This window comes from Ambystoma mexicanum, chromosome 9 (assembly GCF_040938575.1).
Source record: "Ambystoma mexicanum isolate Mex_15411 chromosome 9, UKY_AmexF1_1, whole genome shotgun sequence".
NCBI classification, from domain to species: domain Eukaryota; kingdom Metazoa; phylum Chordata; class Amphibia; order Caudata; family Ambystomatidae; genus Ambystoma; species Ambystoma mexicanum.
In genome coordinates, this window is record NC_090931.1 from 814,180,203 (window position 1) to 814,207,951 (window position 27,749).

The following is a 27,749-nucleotide window of genomic DNA, read 5'->3' on the forward strand; positions in this document are numbered from 1 at the left end:
CTGTACAATGAGGAGGACACATAAATATAATCCTTGAATTGTGCAGCCCTCTTTGCCACGTAAATATAGGAGACATAGCCCCTTTGCCAGTGTTATCAGGATGTATGTATCTCAGTCAGCATCCATCAAGAAATATTGACCATTCTCTGTTTTTACCAAACTTTTCTGGTGCAAGCTCTGCATAATTCTGATCGACTGCTACACAATTGGTGTTAAAATCACCCACAACAATCACATTCCTCTCGTTTACATTATATAACCAGAAATTTAGAATTGCATTCATAACTCTGTGCTGATATGGAATTTTTTACACTCGGTTGGTCATATACATTTATCAGCAACATTTCAAAATAAATTAATCTCTAGTGCTAGATATCATGACAAAGGCATTCCTGTTATATACATGAGATAAATATTCCTCAGCTGCAAGGTCTGATTTGACACCAGTTATGAGGCCACCAGAAAGTCTTTTTTAAATGCTTCCCGCTGAATTGTCTTGAAGCCATCAAATGGCAGCTTTGGGTGAGCCATTTTTCTTGCAGACAAAATATATCAGTACTTATCAGCATATCAATACCCTCTTGATGATTTAAAAAATAGTTTAAACCACGAGAGTTCCATGCTATTAACTTAATTACCCTCTTAAATTCAGCAGTCAACATTTTAACCACCAATCAATCCTTTTTAATTAGGGCAGCTGGTAGCCATCTCCAGTCACCGTGTTCTCCTCTAAATTTAAAATGTTCCAAAGTAGATTGTAATTGATTAACACATCGACCGCCATCAGCCTGGACTATTTTTAAATTGTTCAACCCTGTAACTAGCCAAGATAGATCTGCCGCTGAATCAGCTTCAATTGTTTGCATAGGAATGACCTCAAATCCCATCTCTGGCAGGTCATATTTATAAATGCTCAATAAACAGGGGAGATGTAAAGTGTATAATGGCCCAGTTGGTCTGCCTATCTGAATCGAGCAATTCAACTAAGAACATGTCTTTAGTGGTAATCATGTTAAGTTGAGGTACTGTATGTAAAATTTGTATTACCATACTTCAATTCAAATACGGACTAGTGTCTGTCGCACACAGCTCCAGGAGCTTCACCTTTCTACCATTGTGTTTATTTAATCTTAGCAGAGGTTGTTGCATCTCTTTCACCCCTGGTGCTTTATGCAACTCTATCCCACTTTCCACGATATGGGTTGCCAGGCGATTTTTCACAATTTTAAGCGAGGGGCTTAATGATACTACTGACAGGAATGTAACTTCGTCCTCTAGTTCCTCAATAGGATGCAGTATTGGGTGAATGTGCGATTTAGCTAACCACATGTCCATAAGCCCCTGCTTAAGACCCGTCTATCTCGTGCTGATCTTATTATCACTTATGTTGTGGGCAAGCTTATCTTCAGACACCAGATCAACAGCCGTTTTGGATTTCCTCTCCTGCATCATCCGCTGCTTTAATGTGGCCGTTTCCACACACCTTTCGTCGCTATTAGAAGAGATGCTCCTTAGCGTTTAACGCTTTTTTCTTTATAATCGCTTCTTATCTCTTTTTCTTTTATGTGCCACCTATTCAGCCATTTCTTCCATACCAATTATTTCTATTGATTTATCTTTATCAATTTGCTCTATATGTCCATTGTTTCTGAAGTCACAACTATTCTGATTAGCTCGCCTTGCAAATCCATACCACTGTTGAATATGATAACATCAGCAATCCAGCTAATAGCATACATTTGCCCTTTAACTTCTTTTGCCAGATTTGTACAGAAAGCAAATCGAGCTTTGACAGCTCCAATATATCAGGACTAAGTGGATTGATAGAGGTTAGAGTGTCTATTACCTCCATACAGACTTGTGTATTGTTACCAATTCTGTCAAAATCAGGTGATTTAGAAAGCCAAGGATCAATGTTTCAACAAGCTCAATGCAGGTTAGAATCCCCAAGACTCTTAGTTCTGGGCATTGCAACATCCTCACCCAAAGATTCTTGCTGCAATAAATAACACACAAATTCAGCAGTGAGTGGTTGTTATCAATAGAATGATGCCGGCACACTTACGACTATGAATAGGGGGGAGGCCTTCGCACTCTTAGCCAACGGGGTGACACCTTCTCCCTCTACACATCCTCCCTTCCAGCTCCGTTAACAAAACTCCTGTCGAAGTTAGTTGTTGATTTAGTTGACTTCCCCCAATAGCGTTTATATTAGTGTATGGCTTGGCTGCCTCTTTCCATGAGGAGCTGCGCTGTTAATTGTTTTTCGTGTGCATAGGCATTTATATTTAAAATCTATTCACCACTTCTCCCAAAAATTCATTTGTAACAGGGCTTCCTCCAGCCAACAAATGAACGGTGCTCATCTTGATGGACCTCACAGTCCCTAATCACTCCACTTTCCTACAGTCAAACTGTCCACTATTTGAAGAACTCCTCCAGGGCCCATATGCAGCCAAAACGAGCCAAAGAAAGGTTAAGATATCGCTGTATAATTCAGGCACTAGCCCACACATATCCACCCAAAGAATAGGGATTGCAGATTCCATAGGCTGCTTTTCTACTCCACTCCACTTCCAGACCCGTACACAGACACTTCACATACACTTCCGCTGTGCAAAATGTTAGCAAAGTGGCCCAGGCAGGGGCTCACCAAGCCTCGGGTGAGTTTAAAGCAACAGTAATAAAGTCAGAGTTTGTACCCTATAATGTTTGCAGTCCTCTTAAGTAACCGTAGCAAACACGTCCTCAGTGTGCCAACACTTTTTTCGGGGTGTATCATCTTTTGGTCGCTATACCAAATACGAGTTGCAGAGAAACTGTCCTATATTTCTTGGTAGTAGTAGGAGGATACATTCAGTGCCGTAACATAGCACATTCGTTTGTAGTAGGCATACCAAATACAAGTTGGACTGGAAACATCTGCTATTTATTGGTCAGCAGGACGAGATTATATTCATTGTCTAAATTACCATCCCTTCATTTAGTGGCCATACCAGCTATGTGTTGCTTGCAAAATTGTGAATTCCAAAATCTAGAATTATTTTGAGAAATTAGTGCATTCAGTTTCTGCAACTGTGTCATCTTTAGCAGTGTGATGACGTGCCCTAACTATCAGGGCTTCTAGTGGAGAGTCAAAGGAGACTGCGTGCTTCCTCGAGCTAGTGCATGTTGAGCCACAGGATGGTGAGTATCTTCTCATCACAGACCATTCATCTCCACCCTAGGGCAGTGCACTGTTACATGAGGGCATTTAAAGGACACGGTCTCTTTAAGGGGGACCAGCTCCTACACTTGGGAAAGTAAAACAATATGGAATCAGTAAGGCAAAGCTCTCCCCCATTCCCAAAAATAAATACTTTGATTTCCTAGAGCACGCACACATCCGTTACTCTACATGGGAATTTGTAAACACTGTCCCTTTACAAGGACTGAACTTTTCAAACAAAGTAAATCACGTAGCAAAGGGATTAAATGCCTTTGGTGCCTGTAACAAACACCACTCAGACTTCAGAGCCATATGACCTTTTTTTTACGACACTTGCTCAGTGAGTCTGCCTCAACACCGAATCACACCCCATTGTGTACGGCATCCAAGCAGCGAGTCTCTATACACATCAGTGACACACACAGGTTCAAACGTCTCCTGAAGACTTACCTATTTGCATAAGCCTGCACTTTGATCTTTGTCTCCGACAAAGTAGTCCTTTGAATTAATGTGTGTTTACATGTTTGTTGTTGTGAGCACTCTGTTGCCCACAGGCTTGCTTGTGTTGGTGCTATATAAATAAATCAATACATACAAAGAAACCTGTGCATTCATTCAGAAACAATGTACCATTTGATGACCTGCAGCACAAGCCAAGAGATGACCCGCAGGGAGATGGCTCCACATCCAAAAGTGTCTTTACTCTGCTCTGCTCACCATCAGTTGTCACCCACATTAAGCACAGGTCTGGGCTGCTTGCAAACCAATGAAGTGCCCTGGACAGCCTGGAGTGGCAGCATGGAGTGGCATCATCCCTACAACAGCTGAAAGTAAAATACAAGATGGCGAGTTGGCCTTTTGAAGGCCTGGTTTAGACCCGAAGTTCAAAAGCCAACACAGGGGACACATTGAAGTGCAGCCAATTATAGGCCCTCACCCATTCACATCCACAGGTGCTGAACCTCACAGGAAGCCCAACCGCAGGAGAGGATTCACAGGGTTATGTAAGCCCAAAGTCCCAGTCAGGCAATGTTAGTGTTTGGGGTAGGAAATGGTACTAGAGTTTTGGTGCAAGTTAGGGAATGAGGAAGGTGGGTAGGTGGAGAAAAGGGGAGGTTGGAGATGCAGTGTAGATAAACCATTAGGAGGTGGTTGGGTTGAGACAGGAGGAGATAGGGCAGAGAAATTAGGAGGAGGTTCGGCTGAGACATGGGGGTGTTGTATGGAATAGTCAGGAGGAGATTGGTTGAAAACATCAGGAGATTGGCTAGTGACATCAGGAGGAAGGTGCTCGTACACCAGGAAGAGTGCTGGTGAGGTCCCAATAACCCTGCCCCCAGAACAAACGGAGGACTCAGCCCAGGGCAATTTAGAACTGCTGTTTATTACAAAAACTGACAGGGATCATACAGGACATTCAACAATCTCCGGAATCACCATTTCCAAACCCGTGTCTACCCTTTCTGATACCAAATGGCGTCACAACCTGGGCCCTCCCTGAAAAACATATCACAACTTTTGGTTGGGTACTCTGAATGGTATACCCTATGGATTGCCCTTATAGATCTTACTCCATTGGCACTTACATGGCAGGTGACTGGCTTGCCCCTTCCCCAAGAAACTATCTATTTTAAAAAAAAATGTATTTGGTTAGTTGATAAATCAACCTTTCAAAATGTCTAGTTTATTAATAATCATTACATTTCTAGTTTCATTACATATATTTCAAATACAAAAAATCAAGTCTAAAACTAAATCATTTCACATATTATACACACATATAAGACACAAACTCATGAAAGAAAATAATAGAAGATTAAATTCATAATCAATGCTTATTTCAAAAGCGTATGTAGAGGAACTCTTACATATATATACAAAAGAAATGAAGGAAGTTCCAAATTAGCCACTCACGATCCAACAGATGGCAGAAACAATATCTTTTTATGGACTATTATATCAATTTCCTATTGAGTGCTCAGAGACAGATACAGGTGTTTTAGACAGCATTTACATTTTCAGCTACTGCAAAAATAGAATCTAAGAAATGAACAATCGGCACTCGTACAGCCTGCTTGGTGCTTGAATAAATCATCTGCCACATTTGTATGGTGTTGACAGGGCGATAAAGGGAAAATAGCCCTTTAAAATGGATGTTACGTTTTGCAACCAGCGATGGACAGTCTACAACCAAATGCTGTAGTGTTTCTTTCTCATTATTATTTTTACAAAAGCAGCAGAAGTTTTGTGTTACAGCAATTAGTTTTCGTCTGGCTAACACCTGATTGGTAGTCCAGAGATTAAACCTAAAACGCATGTATTGAGACCGATTGTAGGGAGATGGGCATGCTAAGAGACAGCTTGCTGGTTCACAATAACTTTTGCAAACAAAGAGTGATGTATCAAAATCTTTATATGTACTGCACTTTGCTTGATTATCACACCAGTCATATTGAAAAATTTTGACTTTAGCTCGCTCCGGATTATGTAAGATCATCTCAAGAGTAACTGACGTGTCTGATAATGCTTTATTTATAAACAGATGCCATTGAGATGGAAATAGATCATTAGAGCTTAGTAAATGGTGAGAAAATATGCTTAGAAAGTTATCTGCAGAGTGACCTACCAAACACCTTCTCAACAAAGAGCACATATACCACAAAACTTGTGATTGTAAAGATAAAAGACCCAGTTCAAAGTGAATGATCGGCATAGGTACACAAAATGGTAAACGCAGAACTATTTTCCAAAATCGAGACTCTAAATTGATCCAATTGGCATGATCTTTCGGGGATCGAGTTTCCACGCCATATAGAAGTATTGGTACTACCTTCTGCTGATAGAAGGTAATGATGTGCTTATATGAGGATTCGCCATATTTATAGGCTAATATTTTTGCCTGACCTGTTAGAGTTCTTAATTTATTGTTTAGATCCAAAACATATATGTCCTGTGCATCATTAGAAGAGAAGGACAGTCCTAAATACTTATAGTGTGGAACAGTCTGCAATATTGTATTTTGCAAAGACCATTTATGTCTCGATTGTTTAGTTCTGTGTTGATTATTACAAATTACAATTTGTGTTTTTTCCATGTTGATGGTCAGATGATTAGCATTGGTTTAACTTTCCAATTTAGACAGTTAAATTTGGAGTCCTACCCGTGTTTGGGAGAGTAAGACTAAATCGTCTGCATACAAAAGCCAGGTAATTTCCTGGGAACCAAGTTTTGGAGCATCTCCTACAGTTTCTATCTAAGTTTCTTCCATGTCCAAAATAAATAAATGAAACAATGTTGATGCCAAGATACAACCCTGTTTAAGGCCTCTTTGAGTGGAAAAGGTTGTGGATAAACGCCCCTGGTTAGATAGTCTAATCTGCATTGTAGTGTCAGTATGCAGATGTACAATCAAAGCCAGCAACGAAGGAGGACATTTATAACGATGCAGTTTTTGATACAATAGAAACTGATCGATGGAATCGAAGGGTACCTTGAAATCTATAAATGCTAGATACAAAGGTAGCCTTCGTTGAGCATCTTGGGCCTTAAGCATATGAAGTGCAAGGAGATTTGGAGAGGTACCTAAAGCAGTAATAAAACCAGCTTGAAAAGGATCTCTCATCCTAGTCTTTAATGTGCAGGCATTTAGTTCTCTCAATATTAATCTACTGACTATTTTACCTGGAACATCCAACAGAGCTATCAGCCTATAACTCGCTGGCAAAGTTCGATCCCCCTTTTTATACATTGGGACGATTATTGAATGCTTCCACGATGATGGCAATTTTTGTGTTTGATTGATAGCTGTAAAAATATCGAATAAAATAGAGGCCCAGAGCTCTGGATGCTGTCTAATCATAAGATTTGACAAGCCATCAGGGCCTGGGCCTCTATATCTACTTATTTTAGAAATGTGGAAACAAATGTCATCCAACTGAAAATTCAGATGAAAAACACTATCTATCACAATCGACTCCAAACTCTGGCTGCCCGGTTCTAGGGAGTATAATTGCCGGAAATGAAGGATCCAGGCCGATTCTGATACCCCATTTGCCTGAACAATTTTCTGGGAACTATTGGTAGGGTGGTTCAAAATGGCCCATATTTTGGCACTATTTTTTGTCTCAAGGGCTTGTAACATTTGAGCACCATCAGCTTGGAAGAGAGCAGCTTTATGGTTTAATTGATAATTGATAATTTGAGAATTTGACGTTTCTGTAGTCTATATTGGGACTTCCTGATCTTAACTGCATGATCAAAGACATGAAGTCTTGGTTTAGAGTTAGGTATTACATGAGTATGAGATTGAAACATTTGCATCATATCACTATAGATTATATCAGATGAACTTCCTGGAGGACGATCATTGTCTAGTTCATAGGATAGAAGAGAGCCAAAAGCTCTAACTGAAGATTCCGACCATCATAGTTTTACAATCATAGCCTGTTTTGTTGGTTATTCACCAGAACATTGCCCTGGACCATCGCAAGATTTTTATCTTTGCCCAGAGTTCCATGTTCCCATCTCATCACAAGTATGTCATGATCACTTTCAGCAGTTTCTACAACACAGAAATCAAGAACACTTGAGATCAAAGCATGATTAACGTAGATATAATCTAAAATGGCTGTAGATTTGCCTCTCTGCCACGTTGGATGAGGAGGGCAATCAGACACAGAAGTCCCATTTAGTACATAAAAATTTCTTGATTCAACAAAACTTTTCCACGTAAAGAATCTTTCCCTGTCGAAAATAACCTCATCATTCATGCGATGTAAGCTTAGATCACCAGCCAATATAACACAAGTGACAGAGGCATCCAGAACTACTAAGTTCATCAAGTTATCCAAATCATTAATGAACTTAGAGTTTGAAATCTCCACTGGGTTCCAGTAAATATTGAAAACTGCGATGGAAATTGAGTTGATAACCTCACCAATTGGGTGTACGCATTAGGGGACGTCCAAGGTTCCAATTTTAAGCCTGAGCCTACTTTAACAGCTGTTAAGAGGCCAGATGAAGGTCTGCCTCGGGTAGCCTTTATCGCTGGATTTAAATGTACATCATAGTCATCCCATATTGGAGGGACTACCATCCATGTCTCTTGCAGTAATACCACAGAATGTTTGCCTATCAGATTCATATCATTGTTTAGCAAGTGACGGAAACCCCTCGTATTCCAATTTACAAGCAAGAGTTCTTTGATTTCCAAAATAGGATCTAGTTATCTACCATGAGTGACGCATTTGGTACATGTTCCAGATTTAACAATCTGTCGGCTATTATTCATAGTGCCTTCACTTGATGTATAGGTGTGTTTATTTTTCAATATTGGGGCATTTCGTGGCTGTATGGCATTTTCTGTAAATATCTCAAAACCCAGTCTAAACAAGTGATTTTTGCACCCCAAATTGTTTTCTGAATAACACGAGAGTGAACCCAAAGCTTTACTGAGTTTAGGTTGGGGGTATGATGTCCTTTCATCACGGGATATTTTTTCGCGGTGTTTTTTACCGCGGTTTGTTTACCCAAAAAAATTATTGCATTTTTTGGGGGGGGTTAAAAAAATTATATAAATTGGATGTGGGTGTATGGGAAGATAAAAATAATTAAAGGGGATGGGGGTTTTGGGGGTAACCCCCCAAAAATAAAATAAATAAAAATTCAATGAGTTTTTTTTAAAAAATAATCTGGGGTAAAAAACCCTGCCAAAAAACATCCCACGATGAAATGACATGGAACCAGGTTCGGTTTATTGATAAATTCCACCAGTTTAATGTCAGAGGAGGCAATATCCTCTAACATTGTAATGTCAGAGAATACAGCCAATACCGCCCGATGACTCAAATCATACTGAATGTTTGGTAATGATCTACAAGCCAAAGTCAGAGAGTATGATGCTGGTCGGATATCTCTTCGAGAGGGCTGATGAGTCTCAGGTCTGTTAGAATCATTATTCATCTGTTTAACCGGTTCACGTGTCATAGTAGATTGCCCTTTGTTTAATGCATTGCCAATAAAATTGAGCAGTTGTGGTGTAAGCGCAGTCAAAACCGTGGAACTTACTTGCTTTGAATTGTTTATGTCATTGTGCTCTTCCATAATCGTTTGAGTGTCGAAGTGCACTTTTTTTGGGAAAGCAGGGTCTAAGTAGTGCTAATCTCATCTTTACTTGTATCTACCAAAATGTTGAGATGGACAGAAGAGCTTGATATAGTTTTTTTTTTAAGTTCCACTACCTCAGATTGAACTAGCCTTGTTGAAATCTGCGATTGGGTCACTGATTGAGAGGAGTTAGTTTGACAAGGTCCCAAGATGGCTGTGGGGGGGGATACCAGCCATATACGCATCGACTGCTTTGCGTATCTCCTGGCGATGGCGTGCCAAGGTCTGATCAGTTTCTAAGCAGCCCACATTTGTTGAAGATACTATTGTTGGCTCAGTTGGCAGTTTCGAAGTAGGTTTGTTCTTATCAGTATTTTCTGTCATACGAATAAGATCATCTAAAGGGGCATATGAGAGATCTTTCAGATTTGTAGCTAAGGCCGAGTTGATACTTTTGGCCTGATTTAGTAATAAATATTTTTTTGCCAAGGCACTCGAAGCTAGCAATACATTTTTTGTGGGCAACTTGATAGATTTGAAACATTTCTTAGCAGGCGAGGAACAGTTACAGCTCTTCACAGATTTTGGATTGTTTGTTAATTTACTCTGTGTACCCTTTTTCATGTTATCTTTGCCATCCGAGACATTCCGCTTTGGATGTCCCGGGGCAAAGATAGTATAAGCTACTTTTGTCATATCCAAGGTTAACGATGGATCTTTCACAACATCTGGAACCTTGTTTATGTCCTCCCTTATTACTTTCTCAAAGCATGGAGAGAGGCAGGTATACAGGTTTGCTTACCTAGACTGTCCTGCCCACTGTAAAGCTCCTGGTCTAGGCTTTCCACAACAAAACTCTTTTGCATTGTTAGTGTTTGTGTAGCAGTTGTGATATACTTTATTTGCTCCTTTGCATGTTTCGGTATTACACAACCAACAGAGTTTTTATTTCTCTCCATGGCTTTGGTTGCATTATCTAGCCACATTAATAGTTTTTCCACTTGGTTTGTAAGAATAATCAACTTGCCATCTAGAGTGCCAAATAGATTAGCTAAAGATTGCAAAGCCATATTCATGGCATGAAGTGTTATGTCCGAAAGATTCTGTGAGTGCACTTTTTTAAATTCTGGATCTAGAGGGATGTCTACACTCTTTGGTCTTCTCGGTGTAGGTGCAATGTATGATTCTGAGAGGTTAGAGTATAGATGGCTACTTTCAGCAAATAGAATTGGTGAGCCAGATACATTTTCCACCAGTGTGTGTGATGAAAAACAACAGCTATTTAAGTCCAAGTCAATCACTGCTGGATCACCCGAGGGTATCACCACCAGGGGACAGAGGGACACCTTATTCTGGGCTGTTGGGACAACTCCAAAAATCACACTGTCTGATACAGAGGTATTTATTACAGGAACCAGTTTTTTTCCCTTTATCTACTGTTGGTGCGCTATGTCCATGCTCAGACATAAGAGGATTTACAGCTTTAGATTCATCCTTACCAGAGCAGTCCTTGTCAATAACAGCAGCAACTTTTCCCACTTCATCCTGCTGTACCTTTGACACTGCAGTCAATTCCTTTCTTTGAAGATGAGCGCCAGCAGTGGCCAAGGATGGTATTGCACCTAACGTTGTACTGGGCACAAGATTGGTCTCATTTATGCATTGTCTATCCATGCAAAAGGCTTGAATGGCCGTGTTTCCTTCCAGTGTTTCTGATTTCTCAAAACCTTGATGATTTTAGAAAGCGGCCGTCCAGTAGGCGTGGAACATAGATGGGAGGCTGCACGTTTATGTGATTTCGAGATGGAACAGCCTGCTCCAGAAACCTGTGTACTAGTTTCAAAGGGGGGCTGCATGCCCGTTCTTAAAGAAAAAGCCATCACAACAAATGATTTGCAGCCTTATAGCTGCAAACTAGTAAGACTATTCTCAATGTGAAACTACTGTGTATCTCACACTGAGGTACAAGTAGAAGTAAACCGGGTTGCAGCGACGCTGTGACTATGCGGCGAAGCAGTACTTCTCTGGTACTTTGCTGGGTGCGCGTGCGCTGGTGCGTGCGCATGCCTGGTTTTGTAGGCACGTACCAGTAAGGGGCAGAGTTAAGTATAAACTAAAACTCCCAAGTCCCTAGTAGTATCTAAATAAAAAAGAGAAAGATACGTTTTAGATACACATATCCACAAGTGTTTGTAGATGCAGGTAGTCAAAGTCTCCAATTACCGTAGCTTCTCATGTTGGAACAATAAATCAATGTCCACGGAGTAAGGAAGGTGACCAGCAGCAATCCGGCACAAGCAGTACTTCTCTGGTACTTTGCTTGGTGCGCGCGCTGGTGTGCGCGCATGCCTGGTTTTGTAGGCACGTACCAATAAGGGGCAGAGTTAAATATAAACTAAAACTCCCAAGTCCCTAGTAGTATCGTAGCTTCTCAGGTTGGAACAATAAATCAACGTCCACGGAGTAAGGAAGTTGACCAGCAGCAATCCGGCACAAGCGGTACTTCTCTGGTAACTATGTATTACATTGTTGCAGGGTTGCAAGATTACCATTGGCCCTTATCCCCTGCCACCCACCCTGGATTTCTGTCCCCTGATTGGCTGGAACTGGTCTCCACAGGCCTGGGACCCAGCTCGGTTCTCAGCACTTTGTGCACCTCTTCAAGGTGGCGAGAATGACTATGTGTACCCCCAATGTATCTGTAAGCAGTACCATTTTTGCCTGTGAGAGTGCCCTCCATGTTGCAACGTTGTTAACTTGTTCATCTTTAACTTCATGTCTGTGGTGCTGAGAACGGTTTGTCTTTCCACCGCATGTGAATACCCATGGGCTAGCTTGGCTGCATCACATAGTTGAGGACCACGAAATCAAACTCTTCTCTTCTGTAATTATGGGGACGTATTCTGTTTTTCTGCAGATGGCCCCTTTGTTGTTTTAGGTTTTTATTGTGCTGCTTGTCTCTGCCCTTGGCTGTGAACCCTGCCCTTCCTGCTCTGTGCAGCCTGGGTCTGATTTTTCTCACATCTCTCGTCCTGCAGCTTGAGACCTTATATGATCTTCGTTATACTTATATTATGATTTCTGAACACCTATGTCATGATGTGTTTCTTATAGATTAGTTCGATTTGGTCCTGCCAGGCTCCTTATGTGATCGTGTAGTTCCATAGGGTTAGTTCCCATAGGCATCTGTAAGCTTGCTTTGCATCTCTTTGTTGCCTTACGTTCAGCGTTTCTGCGTTTGGCTAATGAGAAAAATAAGAAAAGCTTTAGACAGTATGTATATGTATTTGTCCTCTGTCTACAGAACTGTGTAAGCACGTTCTTTGTGTATACGAGTGTGTGTTTGTGTACCGTTGTGCATGGTTTTGAGTGTGCTTCATGACTATGCATTTGGGTCTATAACTACTGTTGAAACACCTCTATCCATAAAGACATTTACTGGATAAGGGTTGAATAGCTGTCAGAGAGTATTTCTCTGCATACGTGTCAGTCACTGGTGCTCCTGGGGGTTGTCCGAATACTAAGTGACTTTGTGCGTTCATGTTCATGGGAATGAGGGGGGCCATTCCTGGGACCCTCTCTTCAAGAGGTTGGGACTGCAGGGAGCAGTTGAAGGTAAATGTCAGGAGGAAATGCAACTGGCGAACAGGCGAGGAAGAAATGAGGGAGGCTTTGACCAAGGCAGGGGACCTTCTAAGCAGTTGTTCTAAGAAACAACCATTGTCCATTCATCTCTCACTAACATAAACTGCTTATTAATCTCATTAAGACTTCAAGATCTTTTAGGTGCTGGTTTTTGTAGTGAGTTTGGCACTAAGAGGGAACACTTTCATTCTGCTCCTGTGTGATGATATTGCTGCCTATTATTTGGGTAAGCTGAGTTTCCAAGAGCTATACCCTTAATAATTGGTGCCTCCAGTAGTTTTATGCAGAAAATATCATCTTGTGGGTAACCAAACAATATTTCAGTGTTTGTCATATTGAATGAGGAACCTGCAGCTTAAGTTTATTGGTTGGACAGAGCTGATGAATTTGGTATTTGAACCTGGTCCACCTGGTGAATGAAAGAACATTTTGTAGCCAAACAAAAGGCCCAAGTTGCAGAACCTGGGGACTACGATTATTGGAGCGTGGGCCACTGAATCTGGTGGACTATCCAGAAGAAAGGATCTTCATGATCTAACTCAGGGGTATTCCACATTTAGTTCTTCAGAGGCTTTTTACTACAACTCCCATCGGTCCAAGCCTGTATAGCCGTTGGTGAGGCATCATGGGAGTCAAAGGTCAAAACAGCTGGAAAGTCATAGGCTGCAGATCTCTAAACTAACTGTACATTTGCTAACAAACATTCTTGTAAGGCATCCTTATTGACTTTGTCCACAGGCCACTCCTGTCTATCAGTCTCTGAGTTTGAACGACTAGTTATGTGTCTACAGCATACATCTGCATTAGGTCTTCTATTGCCTCACGCCATCCGTAGGTAGACAATGAACAGGAGGAGCAAGAGGGTTTCTTGATGTCCAGAGAGAATGGTCCCCTGTTATCAGGGTAACCTCTAGCAAGCCCTGCCACTTTTGCTAATACGCGCATGGTTGGATATGTAGTTTAGCTTTTTGAGATGATATAAGTCCTTTATAACGCAACTGTACACATGTGTTTCTAAGCGCCATTTAAGTCCACCTGCAAGAGAATCATAGGCAAAAAAGGCAGACTCTTGTGAAAACGTATGCACAATTAAAGCAAATACAGTTAAAAAAAAGAAAACACAACAAGCGGATAATTGTCTTTACATTGTTTAGTCATTCAGTAGTGTGCCAAATGAACAAGATAGTGTTAAATTGTTACTAATCTCATTTTATTTCATTAACACAATAGATAGCTACTGTAAAACTTCCAGATAGTAAAACTTCTTCACAATTAAAATATGAGTTTAGTTAAGCACGTCTTAATCAAATTAAAGCTTTTCAAAATAAAAGCATTTTTTAAATAAATATAATCTGTTTATATTACTTCTTCTGTTACAAGGTGACACAGAACACAACACCTGCTCAACGCACTTTTAAGGTGTAGGAATGAAAACAGTACAAATACATGAGCTACAAACGAAGACAGATAGAAATACAATGGTATTACTGCGCCTTTTTTTTTCTTCTGAGGAATTAAGGAACAGTGAGAGGTGGGTTGGGAGTGCTTTCACCCAGTGGCATCTTGACTCCTCAGGGTCTGACTCCTGAGACTCGCCCCCTCTCCTCTGATGAAATCACCTAAGCTGGCAAAACATTTTGCAGCATTGGGGGCAATGTCATAGGACAAACTGCAGACGTGTTCCTTTTTGAACTGAGTAGTTGAGGCACATGAACATAATGCAATGCGACGGAGATCACATGTAGTGTGAAGTAGGTTAGCTGAGAAATGTCATGCCCATTAAGTTAACCATGAATATGCCAGCACGGGTTGAGTGTCAGAAGGTTCTGTCTGAGAGGTGGGTATGCAGATGTTTGATCGGGACTGCCCACTCGTCCCGTGGGTAATTCCCCAGCTGACTGCATTTTTTCGCAGCGTGGCCTGTGCGTAATTGACGCACGTGCGTTGCCTGCAGTGGGATGGAGACACAGGAAGAGGTCGGCGGGGAATGACAAAGCACTGAGAGGTACGTTGTGAGGTGCAGATGGAGGGCAGGTGGAATTTTGTATGGGAATGAGTGGGAGATTGGGCGCTGCAGAGTTTCCCCCCCCACCCCGCATGAGAAAAAGGTAGAGGTGGGAGTGAGGTTACGAAGGGCTGCGGGAGTGTCCCCCACACTACTGGAGGGTCAGTGAGGTGAGAAGGGGGGAGGAAGTGCATTGCCCGCAGTGGCAAAAAGCAAGAGTGGCCTACGGGCAAACTTCATAGAACCATTTGATTCCCTTGAACTCATCCACATGGGAATGTGCTGTGAAAAGATAAAATGTGCTTACAATTTAATTTATAAATGGAAACTGTGAGTACTATATATAAAAAATATAACTTCGCTATATTATGTAACATCTTTATATTTAATGCCCTCAAGTATTTTTGGTTTGTAATTTAGTGTTTTCTTTCTTATCTATTCGCCATTGGAGGTGTCAAATGCTCTAGGATCTGTGGCCGCCAATCGCAAGGTCTTCCCACTGACAGCTACAGGCACCTATTTTAGTGATTGCCTCATGATTCACATTGAACCAGGGTTGCCAATTGTCTCTATACCATCAGGGTCACTTTGAACTAGATTGGCATTTTCGCCATTGCCAATAGGTATTTTATCTCTCTCCATAGTAAGTGTGGCCCAACTGGTCCGAGCAGGAAAATCATTGGTCGATAAAAAGGCAGGACTGGGTGAATGTGATCCTGCTGACATGGAGCACTTTAGCCCTGATACAGTGACATCTACACATTGTTGATTTCACAAATCGACCATAATGATCCGATTTGCAGTGAGTATTAAAAAGAAGGCCCAGAAATATGAGTGAATTTTGTGCTTATCCAGTTTCCTAATACCTCAAGTGATTAGTAACATGACAAGGCTCTAGTACTCGGGCAAATGAACGTAAATGTGTTTCTTATAAAGATCTGAATGTTTGAGTGGTTGACTGTTTCTAAGCACTTTAAATATAATCCCATGTGAGATGGGAAGCATCAAGAGATCTTATTGTTGAACATCTGTTGAACATCACACGTTGTGGTCAAGAACTCTGCTCTGCCTGTTCCATGAGTGACGCCTTAAGGACATATTCCTACACCATCACCCCAGAGGGCTGAGCACATCTGCCAACTTGAACACACACAGACACTACCCACAAACTCCTGTGAGCGTCATCCTCTCCTCTTTCAATGATGGTGGGTGCAGGTTACCACATCCATCTGCTTCCAAAAGCACAGAACCTGCCACTGTGCTGCAAATCTTTGACTTACTGAAAAAACACTGCTGGTTTCTTGTTCGTTAAAGTTCATTGGCAACCATATACGTACTTCTAAAATATAAAGGTGCATTCAACCTAGATTGGATTGAGAATTTAAACTAAGTTCTCAATTTTCAGGGTTTAGGAATTCCCGAGTTGCTTTTTGTATGAATCCCTATTTTATTTCCAAAGCGACCGTTATTTTGTTGTTGTAGCGCACAGCTTTGTATCTGCTCTCTTACATTTTCCCAACAATATAATATTGTATCGGGTGATGCTTGCAAACCTGCAAGCGCATCAATGTTTTAGGGTTTTATGCCTTCGCTGGCAGGACCTTCGCTGTGGCTGTGGGAGTCATGGTGCACAATGCATAATGGCGACACCAGCTGCATGCTGTGGGTAGGATGACGCTATCGTTCCATGTCTCAGGGAAGTGACGCAAGAGTACTGACTCCCAGAATACATCTTTTCCATAGTGAGCCTCCCTGACGGTATGCTCAGTATCCTGGGTCATGGAGTCATCATGCATCTCCTGGTCAAGTTCAGTCAATGTTGAGATCCCCCCACTCCTTGGACCTGCTCAGATTTGGACTGTGCTTTCTTTGTGGCAGGAAGGGTGATTTAAGTCAGAATGTTTGGCAAATAAAAGCACTTCTCACTAGTAGTGATAACGACTGTCTTGAACTTACAGAAACATATCCTACTTCGATTTCACCCCCCCCTCCACTATTTTGCACAATATGCAAGGCTTTTCAACGACAAATGAACAATGTGCTTACTACTGGTCTGTTCACCATGAACTCAAAATGGTAGAACTAGTGCATTAAAACACATCTTTGTGCTGAAACTAAGCAAATGGCCTCCCATGATCAAACAAAAAACGGGATTGGTGGAGATGGCCTTTAACCCATTGTCAGAACCTCCTTGCAAATGGGAGACACACCTTTTTCTTCTGAAAGAATGTTTTCTTGTTCACTCACATCCAGCCAACGCTCACCGAAAACACTATATATGAACCTGATTTTATGTTCAAATGCCCAACAAGTACTGTGCTCAGTGCTAGCCATTAAATGTCTCCTGAAAAATATATTTTGTAGGCTAACTTTGTGTCATTGTTCTGTGTAGGAAGACAGGGTATATCGACCTATTCTCATAATGCAAACTTAATTAATGCAAACATTTTTTAAACCTTACTATGTAGTGATGAGCTTGGAGAGGATACTTGTTTGGTGTTTGCTTTGTCCATTGCCTCTCAACTGATGTTGTGAGTTCTACAGACTGTGGAATCTGATTGTCAACAATCCATGCTGAGTTTGCCCAAAAAGATGGCGGCATAAGGAATTTAACAAAATGTTTATCACACAGAGAATATCTTGTGAATAAACACGGTGCAAGATATGGCTTCTGGTGTAGACAGCTACCAACTGGGCCCTGCTTACCAGAGTCACAGTCTTCCAGTTCTGGCAATTTGATCACCAGCACTTTGCATATTAGAACTTCTGGGTGTATGTTTTGCAATTGAAGTGCTGGCCTCGAAGTGTAAGCATGAAAGGTTTTGTTGACTTAAACACGAGCACTGGATTAAGGTGTCCCACATGGTAAGTGGCCAGTTGGGAGCTATCTATACCATAGCAGTGCTTTCGTGTTCCCCAATTCCATGCGTGAGAAAGCAAGTGCTGGCAGAAGTGTCCTGCAAGTCGGCCGTGTGGAGTACCTCTGATTACCTGAATGGTGTGTTGTCCCTTTAATTCTACGAGCTTAAAATCTTGGAGTGGCGTTCTGACAGTCGGCGGCTGTCAGCAGCAAAGGCGTTTGGTGAGGTGGTCTCCTTTTGAAGATTGTGGGAGCTGTGTGGTAATCGCCCTTGCTGGTAGGAAGTGAATAGCAGCTGACTCGTGACTGCTTTTATCTCCACTCCCTCCTTGAGAGAAGATGACATCTGTGTATGCACTCTGCAACCGATATGCCTGATGTGGGTTCCTACCCCTGCACTAGTAGGATGGTTTGTGTGCAGGATGAGAGTGGTGGGGGGGCTCTAGTGCAGTGGGAGGTGTCTTGGCGTCCACCCCCAAAACATCCTGTTTTAAGGAAGTGTCCAGACTGGATAATCCAAACTTAAATATGGTCGGAGCAGTGCACCCTGTAGAAGCGGCTATTTCTTCCGCCATTACTATGGTAAATAAAAAACATGTTGCAACGGCTTTGTTCTCCGTTGGTTGGCGGCTTCCTGAACCTTTTGAGCAGGTGCACTCTATGAGCAATGCGTCTGTGTCAAATTAAATATCTGATGCTGAATTATTAATGTGGCACTGTTGGTAAATGCTCTGATTCACAGCCTGGGGGAAGTGAAGTGCCTTTAGCGAATTTGGCAAAGGCAGCGTATGAGCTTAAAGAGACTCTGATACTGGGGATGATCAAGGGGAACGGTTTCCCCCAATCTTTTCTTTCACTCGGATAGTAGAGGTTCCTCGGAGGCTCAAGCTTCGCCAGCGTCTAGAAGATCCCCGTTTTTGCGGCGCAATGTGCCCAATATGTTGCCGCCTGTCTCATCTTTACTTACTACATTGGACTATGTTGTCAAATCTTTTGTGGGTTTATTTAGTACAGTTAATAGTAATATTTTAGATCAACACAATGTGATAGTTCAGATGACTGTGAAGATTGCTTTTTTGGAGGGGCTCTTGGTGGAGGGGCACAATGTGGTGCCTATGATTAAGTTCATTGACATGGGGTCTATGGTAGATGAGGCTTGTCAATCCTCCCTCATAGGGGAGCCTGGTCATGACCCTTTGGTTACAATCTATGAGTCCCCGAACAGGGCCTCTGTGTGGAGTGAGGGAATTCTGAGGGAGGTGCCAATGGCAAACCCCATGCCATTAGTGATAGATAATGATTACACAAGCCCTCCCAAAGGTGAGGAAGTACATGAGGCTTGGGCCTTTCATGACAAGTTACGGGTCAAAGAAGTGAACAAGGATAATCTTTATTCAATTTTCCATAACCAAAAGAAGAAGAGGAGTCGGAAAAATAACAACATTGCATGCAAAAAAAATGAAAATTCAGAAGGGAAAGGGCCTGAATCTAAATAGTCTCCCGAAAATGTTTGTGAAACCCAACTACCCTAGAGAATAATTCTAAATAATTAAGTAATGTGGGGTCTGTTAAAGTTCTACAAAATTAATTGGTGGCTATGAAAAGTGATATTAGGACCCATGCCAATCAAGACGATATTATCAAAATTAAAAGCTGTTTTAGAAATAAGCAGATGAGTTCTGCATCTAGTCAAAGATCTAATTGTAAACATTATGTCACTGGAGGATGAAGATTTATTAAATGTTTCGGTATGTTCCGACCCCTCAATGGATATTGATGATTGTGATAAATTACAGTTAGAGTCACCTATGACCTCAATACTGGTTAGATAGTTAAAAAAAACTCTAGTCTTAAATGTAAAACTACAAAAAAGTCCAAAGATGTAACAACTAGGGACTTGGTGAGTGTTGAAGAGTTTGCTAAAGAATCAAATTTACAAGGTCTGGCAAAGGTGGGGGTTTCAGGTCCAGTAACCAAAGGTGATAAGGATGATAAGACGGCTCCCAAAAAAGATTGTTTGAGGCCACTAGTTAACTTGGTGAATCCGGAGCAAAGATGAAATGAATAGTAAACAAATTCAAGGATCAGCATACTACAACCAGGAATAATTAATTGGATCAGTCTTTGCATGATCAAGTAAAGAAGATCCAACAAACCCTGAGGGAAACTGGTAAAGCGCTGTTAGGAATGCAAAAGCATTTGGAATCTCTGGCAGAATATAAGGTTTTATTGGTGCATTTGCCCAATATGAGAAAGCAGGGATTTTAAATCGATCGATGGTCTTTATCTTTATTTGCGAGAGCCTCTTGTTTGCAGGATATCAACACAGCCGATATTGATCGGGTTGAGTTCTGGGATAATCAGAATGTACACAAAGTGTTCCTCCATATCCAGTCAAAGTTAGTATATAACTTTCTTCTGAAAGCCACTGATCAGCTTCTGTTTCGTGGGTATTCTTTGACGTTCTGTTATGGTGGTCGTTATAGAGACTAGGTGAATAGTCAGGAACCGGGGATCTGTGTTGAGGAGGTGGGAAATTGGTTAGTAACATGTGCAGGAGGGAAAATATCATGCAAATAGATTCTGAAGGAAAGTTCCGATCTACAGGATATGGAGCATGATGTAAAGGATGGCTAGACTTGGCCCACCAAGACATTGAACAGTGACACGCACGATAGGGCATAACTACCAACATGTGAAATGAGTGGCCCATTAAGTATATTAGTGTGGAATACTAGGGATACAGGCACCTATTCCAATTGGGCGTATTTGATTTGACTGAAGCAGATATGTTCTTGCTCCAGGAGACCTGGATTCTTAATAAACCTCACCTGGATGGTTATAGGCTGTTTTTAAATCTGGCTAGTTTTAAGGGCAGAGGACATCCGACGGCAGGGTTCCTGATAGGAATTAGGAATGCCATAGGTATTGAGGCAATAGAAATTGGAAGTTCGAACCCTTATCTACAAGCGATCCATATCTGTTGGAACAGTAAACTATATTGTACGAAAGTCCCCCCCCCCCCACAGGAACCTAGTGGTCATCTCCTTCTGAGTAATGAGGGATGCCTTTATTATGATTCTGGAGGATGCCGCAAATACATTTGAAGTGTGGATGCGTTCATTGGGGGCGATTTTCAATGTTGCTGTTTTGTGGATGAGGAAATCATGACCCTGCCTAGAACACTGAAGAAGTCAGCCATGGCCGAGTCAAAGCTTGGTGCTGCCTTCTGTAAGATTGGGATTTACATAAAATGAATGGGACTTTGGAGGGAGATTTGACCCACAAACATGCCTGTAGGAGTGGCCCCCATACTTTGTTTGTAGACTATATTTTTGCCTCGAATGCCATTGTGGCTAAATGTTTCGCTATAGGTTAAAGAAGTGGATGTTATGGCTGCTTATGTGGATGCTTATGGCTAAAACATATGATTAATTATGTGGACTTAGTTAAAGAAATGTTCCCGATTCCCATGCAGTGTAACCAAGCAAATTATTGATTGATTGATTTGCAAGGGATTTCTCGTGAGAAAATGTAATGAAATATTGAGTATGAATTTGCAGAGGCTGCAATGGAGAACTGATTTTCTGTCTTTGCAATATACTGAGAAGCTGAAGGAGTTGTACAAAGTAATGTCTTTCCCTTTAAGGAAAGGGTCTATACATACTCATGTCATTTTGATATGGAAATTAAAACCCACAATAAGATACTGAGAAAGAGGTTAAGAGTTTTGCAGGCCACGTGGCCCTCAAATATTGTGGAATTGAGAAAGAGTCTACATAACAAGTATAGGTATTGGTTAAGTCAACATCATAGTATGATGATGCAACATGGTGCCAAAAAAAAAAAAATATATATATATATATATATATACTGTTTAACCCCAATCAATAATGTAATGCAGCTTAATCCCATCTTGGAAAGGACTTGGGTGGATTTGTACACCAAAGTCAAGTTTATGTCAAGTTTATACAGATATTAATTCTGATTTGGAGTATGATTAATTGAATGCTAATCTGCCCTGGACCCTTCCTCTTGACCTAGATGATATCCACAGGATTATTAAGGATATTAAATCTTCTAGAGCCCCTGGGCCTGATGGGCTATCAAATATGACACCGATGTGCGCTGTGATTCTATTGGTTTTATTTAAGAATATTTTAAGTGTAAAGAAAATCCCTCAGTCATGTAAATCTTCTATTATTATAACTATTCACAAAAAAAGATCTATCTAATCCCGCCAATTACATGCCCTTGGCAATGCTGGATTTCTCGGGGAAAATGTTTTGCTCTCTTGTGATTGTAGAACTCTGAAGGTGGGCTGAAAAGGCTAATGTCCTGGACCAATGGCAATCAGGATTTGTCCAAGGGGAGAGAACTACTTCAAATGAGTTTTTAATGAGGTTTATTCAAGTTAAGTTCCAGAATCTTAAGAAATGTGTATATGTTTGTTTTATAGATTTTACCATGGCCTTTGATTCCGTTACTCGTCTTTTGCTCTGGGGAAAATAAAAAAACTGGGGTTGTCCACCTTATTTGCTCAACATTTTACATTACCTTTATTCTGGAACCTCTTTAACCATTAGGCTGAATGCAGGAGGGCTCTTGTCCAGCTCTATAAAAACAAATAAGGGCCTGAAACAAGACTGTGTTTTAGCACCATTACTTTTTAATATTTTTATTGCAGACCTGGGTCAAACTTTGAGTGGCGCTAGATCGTTCCCTCCTAAAATGGATTTTGTACCTATAAATTGGCTTTTATAAATTGGCTTTTATATGCAGATATGTGCGACCAAACCCCTATTGGCCTCCAGCACCAAAGCACTGTTCTTTTACAGTATACTACAACCAACAGATTGGAAATTAATGTTATGACATCGAAGGTGATGATTTTAAGGCCACCTAAAAAAAAGATAACGAGTTTTAAATGGGTTCTTTTAGATGAAACACCTGGTATGGTTTCTGATTTTGTATACTTGGGTTTAAATATTTATGAAACAGACAGACCGAAAGCTGCATTATTTACAACTTAGGAAAACATTAAAAACCCTGATTTTCTCAAGCAAAAATAATTGATCATTGCTGGGAAATTTTCAGTACTCCTATGTTGCAATTTTACAGGATGAAAGGTATGCCATCAATTACGTACGGGGTGGATACCCAGGAGGTGAACTGGGCTAGTTTGAAGGGGATTTCTTGGAAACAGGTTTTAGAACTATCCTGCAGGGGTTTTCATCTATGTTGTCCCAGATCTCGTGGAAAGCCTTGTCATTTTATCTTAAAATGTTAATAGTGGAGAATGAATCCGTGTTGGGGCATTTACATCAAGTTCTTAAAAGAAAAAAAAGGAGTCAAGATTAAGAGGATGGGAAGAGTCTTGTAATAACCTGTTGATAGAACTTGATGTAACTGAGCTAGTTTTAAAGGAATGCCCCCACCCCACAACCAATGGTTAGGAAACAGCTCAAGGAAATCGATTGGATTCGTACAGATGTAAAACTCATGCACATAAACATTACCTAAATCTAGATGGGGAAAGCTGTGAATGCTTTCTCAAAGTATATGTTATTGTTCCCATATAGGAAATGGAGGAAATACTTTGTAAGAATTAGGTTAAACGTACTGAGTAATAGTGAAATATTGGGGGGTTAGGCAGAATATCTCTAGGGAAAATAGAACCTGCAGATTTTGGAAAGGTACGCAAATCGAGTGTTTCCGGCATTTGAGTATGGAATGTGAAGATTGAAGCTATATTTGGACCCATTGAAGTTGGAATCAATTTGGAATATAATATTGGAGGGACCTAATGTGAGTATTAAATTGAACCTCGTGAGATGTTTTAAATCCATTTTCAAAATGTTAGAAGATTGAACTTGTATGCTCTTTTATGAATTGCTTGTATTTCCGATCTTACTTACTCTTAACTTTTAGTGTACCATGATGATGTGCGCATGATTTTATTGTAATTTTTGTTTTATTCTTGCTTTCTTTATCCTTTGGGGAAGGTTTGATGTAGCCAAGCACAATTAATAAAAAAGTGGAAAAAGTACAAGAATAGGAATTAAAAAAATGGAATTCGAAATATTTCTCACGCATGGAATTGGGGTGTTTGAGAGCTCTGGGTAGCATCCTGTTGGGAAATATTTGTAGATAGGTGCTCTCTCTGCGATAGGATCTAGAGATCATTTTGAAAAGGGTGATGCTCTAAAAATGGGGCCTACTGTGTTAGCTAATACCACTGAGGCTTTCTCTTCCAGCTCTGCAGTCATCACACTTCACAGTGCAATTTGGTACCTCTCACTGTAGCATACGAACCTTTGAGCCTATATTTCATAAAGTTTATTGATGTACTACAGTTTTACAGTGGCATTTGCACTGGGACATATGAATTTCTTCAAAGTGTTTTTGAACCAGTGCAATTCTTTCCTCGAGAACAAACGCTGTGCAAAATCGGTGCAAAGGCTCTCTAATACTCTCCACGGTGACTTCAGAGTTGCAAAAAACCAACTGACCGAATGGCAGCTGTTAGGTGTGGCCTTTCAGGAACTGTTCAGCAACACATAAACATGTGCTGAAAAGCAGCAGGAAAGGACAAGTGGGTGAGCAGTGGGAGACACGTAGAGCAGCATCTCTTCTCTGTCTGCTGGTCACCTCGCTTGGCTCGTTGTCCATGGCAGCGGGAACGAGGCAGGTGGCACAGTGGAAAGCAGTGTGTTCATGCATTTTTTCTTGTTGAGTAGCTTCGCTGGTTGGGCAGCCTTCCTCTATGAAAGAAAACCACCAAGGGGGACCTTTCTGCAATCCTGCTGCCCTTGGCCTTGTGACATGGGCAGCAGGAGTAGGCACTTCATTGACATACAGCAGATATGCACATAATATAATGGTGTGGGCACCATCCGTCCATACACCATCCCATATATCATCTATAACAGGCTGCGCTTCCTCGGTCTGGCCGTTTAGGCCACCCAAAGGCCAAAACTAAACCTGAGCTTTCTTCAATTTGCCTTGTATAATCCTGGTCATTTTGCGGGAACAGTAGAAGCTGTGTCTCAAAGGTCTTTCGATAAAATATGTAAGGTTGTGCGTAAGAGTATCGTCCGCTGGCATTGATGGAAAGTGTGGGATTTCAGGCTGACAGAATGTGAGTGCTAAGACTCATGCCAGCCTCTGCATCCCACCTTTACTTCACCCCCAAAACTGTCTCTTCTTACTGTGTCTACATTTACTTTGTCTACATATTCACACTGTGAAGGTGACGATGGGTGTGGTTCCGTTGAGCTTAAGCTTGAGGTGAAGAGGAGGCACAGGGGAACAGTGTGGTGGGGGTGAAAAAATGGGGTGCACAAGGGGCACCCCCTGCAATGACAAAGTGAATGCTAGAAGAAGTGAAAGACAGGAGAAATAAAGGCAAAGTGAATGCAGGCAAAGTAAAGCCGCAGGCCCATCACTCTAAATCTAAGCTGAGGCATGATGGGAGAGCTACCAGCTTTATCATCAGCCTGTCCAGCTCAGCTTGCGGTTATGTGTAAAGGTCCTTGGGTGCACACATTTTGTTTTAATGTTCCTCTTAAAATGGTCTAAATATTCCCCATTAAGAAGGGCACATGGCAGTAACATTTCATACTTTTCTGGAGCCATCGGTGTGCCACAGGCGAGCTAGTTCATAATTTGAGGCGTGAACACAGCGTCTTTTCTGCAAGAAAGAATGGAAAGTCTAGATTTTGGCAGACTTGATTCAAATACATGTTTTGGCCCCTGCAAGCAGAATCTCTTTCCCGCCTGGCTCATCATTAAGAGGAAGAGAATTGTGGTGCAGTAATTCCAATTTGGCTGAAGTGGCCTCATACAACAGACTTCAGATGGAAAATCTTGCAGGACCTTAAGTTTATCCTCTGCCACAAGCTCTGTAAGACTTTCCTGCAGGTGCTCGGCAGAGCAAAAAAGCACAAAATCCATTGTTAGAAAAGAATACTCCTGGTATCGTCCAAAATGGCCTGCTTATCTGCAGTGAGAACCACTTTCAAGTTTTATTTTTATTTTATTGGGTATAGCACCAACCTAGCTCAAGTGTAGTGGAGCGCTTTACAACAGGATTGTGCCAGAATTGGGCTTGGCATTTTATACAGTAACGTGGTACCGTTGGTGGAGAAAGAGAGGGAAAGGTGGTCTAAGGCAGACGTTGATTAGTCTTGCATTGTGAGATTTTAAACTATTAAGAGAATATATACCTTACGGACAAACAAGGGACATAAAAGACAATGCAGAGAGAGTAAAAGCCTGCTGGACATTCTGAACTACCTTTAGGAACTCTAGAATACCTGACTGTTTTAGAATGAACTGACATCATAAATTAATGGGACGAGGAGGTGACCGCATCGTTTTGCAGATTTCTTTACATACAGCTACACAGACACATTGTGAAGACGCTAGAAACAAGTGCTTTGCGTAGCTAAATGAACTGACTGTAAAATACTGACAAAATCTAGAGCTAATTTTCTCCACACACAGTAGAGCTCACTTTACAATGTTTGCCCCAGTCTATATACTCTTTTAAAAAAATAGTTCCACGTTTTCTTCAAGCAGATACCGGGACAGGGTGGTTCCTTCATTCGACAGAGCCTGCCCCTCCATCTTTACGAGGCGTAGGCTGACACTGTCCCCTCGCCCACTTCCAGAGCCTGCCCTGTTCCGGGACAAGCTGGGAGCACCTGCCCGCAGTCTCTTTCCCAGGCATGCCCGAGCGAGGGCTGGGCCTTGGCCCCTCTTTTTCCCTGATTGCTGCTTTGGAGAACAGGTTGAGGGAGGTGGTTAATGCCTCCCCTCCCCGCACACGTTCACAATCTGCCATTTTCCTCCCCGGCGTCCTTCTCCTCAATGGCTTCCAGGCCACGCTTCAGCCTCCCGTCAGTGGCGGCGGCTTTGCTCAGGCCACAGGAGAGGCACGCCAGATGGATCTGCTTCATGTTCTCCAGGCCTTCATTTTTGGCGCTCTTCAGCAGGTCGCCTTGGCCCTGTGGGCGGGAGGGGGGAGGGGGGGAAAGAGAGAGAGAGAGTTATGAACATATGGACAATTCAAAAACAATGCAAAAAACTCTTAACTGTCAATTCAATACCAAACACACACCAAGGCAACATAATACCAAGCTTAACATGTTGTGAGTAAACTACTTCCGTGACCAAAAAGGAAGTCAATTTATAAGAAAAAAAACAGAACAGAAATCAAAGTAGCAACTGGATTTGTAAAGGTCCCAGTCTGCCTGCATGGTCATGGGCTGGACTTTGGGAGATGTTAAAGGAACAATTAAACTGCCACCAGCACTACCATTGGCAAGTTTAAGAACACTTGGAAGTCACATTTTAAAAATGTTCATCTATTAAAGGCTTTGACTTCCCTGGATCCTGGACTTATGGACATCACACAACCGGTGTCGCTCAGAGTGTTGCTTCCCTTAAGGCTTTCGTTCTCTTAAAGGCCACTGTTTTCAGTAAACGCTCGTATGCGTTTTCCCTGCTGCCACAATGATGGCCCCTTACATAAGGGGCCATCCCTGGCCTCCATTCCATGCATACTATTCTTCGAGCCTATAACACTGTCAAGGGTGCATTTCTCTGCTACTAATTTCACTCTGCACCACCTGATGAATTCAATGCTTTGTACCATCTCTCCCTATTACTTCCAGTTCGTCCAATGAAAGGTATCGAAACTTGCATTTTGTTTTTTAAAACTGGAGTCCAAGTGTCAAGTCTTTCTTTGCAATGGACAGTGTGCAAGACTTCAAGACGCTGTCACCGGTTACACTCCCCGCATGCCTCAATTATACTATGCTCTCCTTACTGGCCTGCACTCTGTTAAACTTCTGATATAGGTTCTATACAAGTTGTACAATGTGGCAATAAACCCCGAGACGGCCGGCCAATACTGACCA

The 27,749-nt window shown here is 41.6% G+C and overlaps 1 protein-coding gene across 1 annotated transcript in view; it reads right to left on the reverse strand.

Annotated features, from left to right (window-relative positions):
• Positions 1-13,424: 13,424 nt before the first annotated feature.
• The window catches only part of PLCL1 (phospholipase C like 1 (inactive)), a 1,260,670-nt gene continuing 1,246,345 nt past the window's right edge, over positions 13,425-27,749 (reverse strand). Inside the window, exon 6 of the mRNA XM_069615809.1 lies at positions 13,425-26,834. Within this exon, the coding sequence (XP_069471910.1) occupies positions 26,658-26,834 (177 nt within the window). The 3' untranslated portion in view covers positions 13,425-26,657. The remainder of the gene's footprint in view (positions 26,835-27,749) is intronic.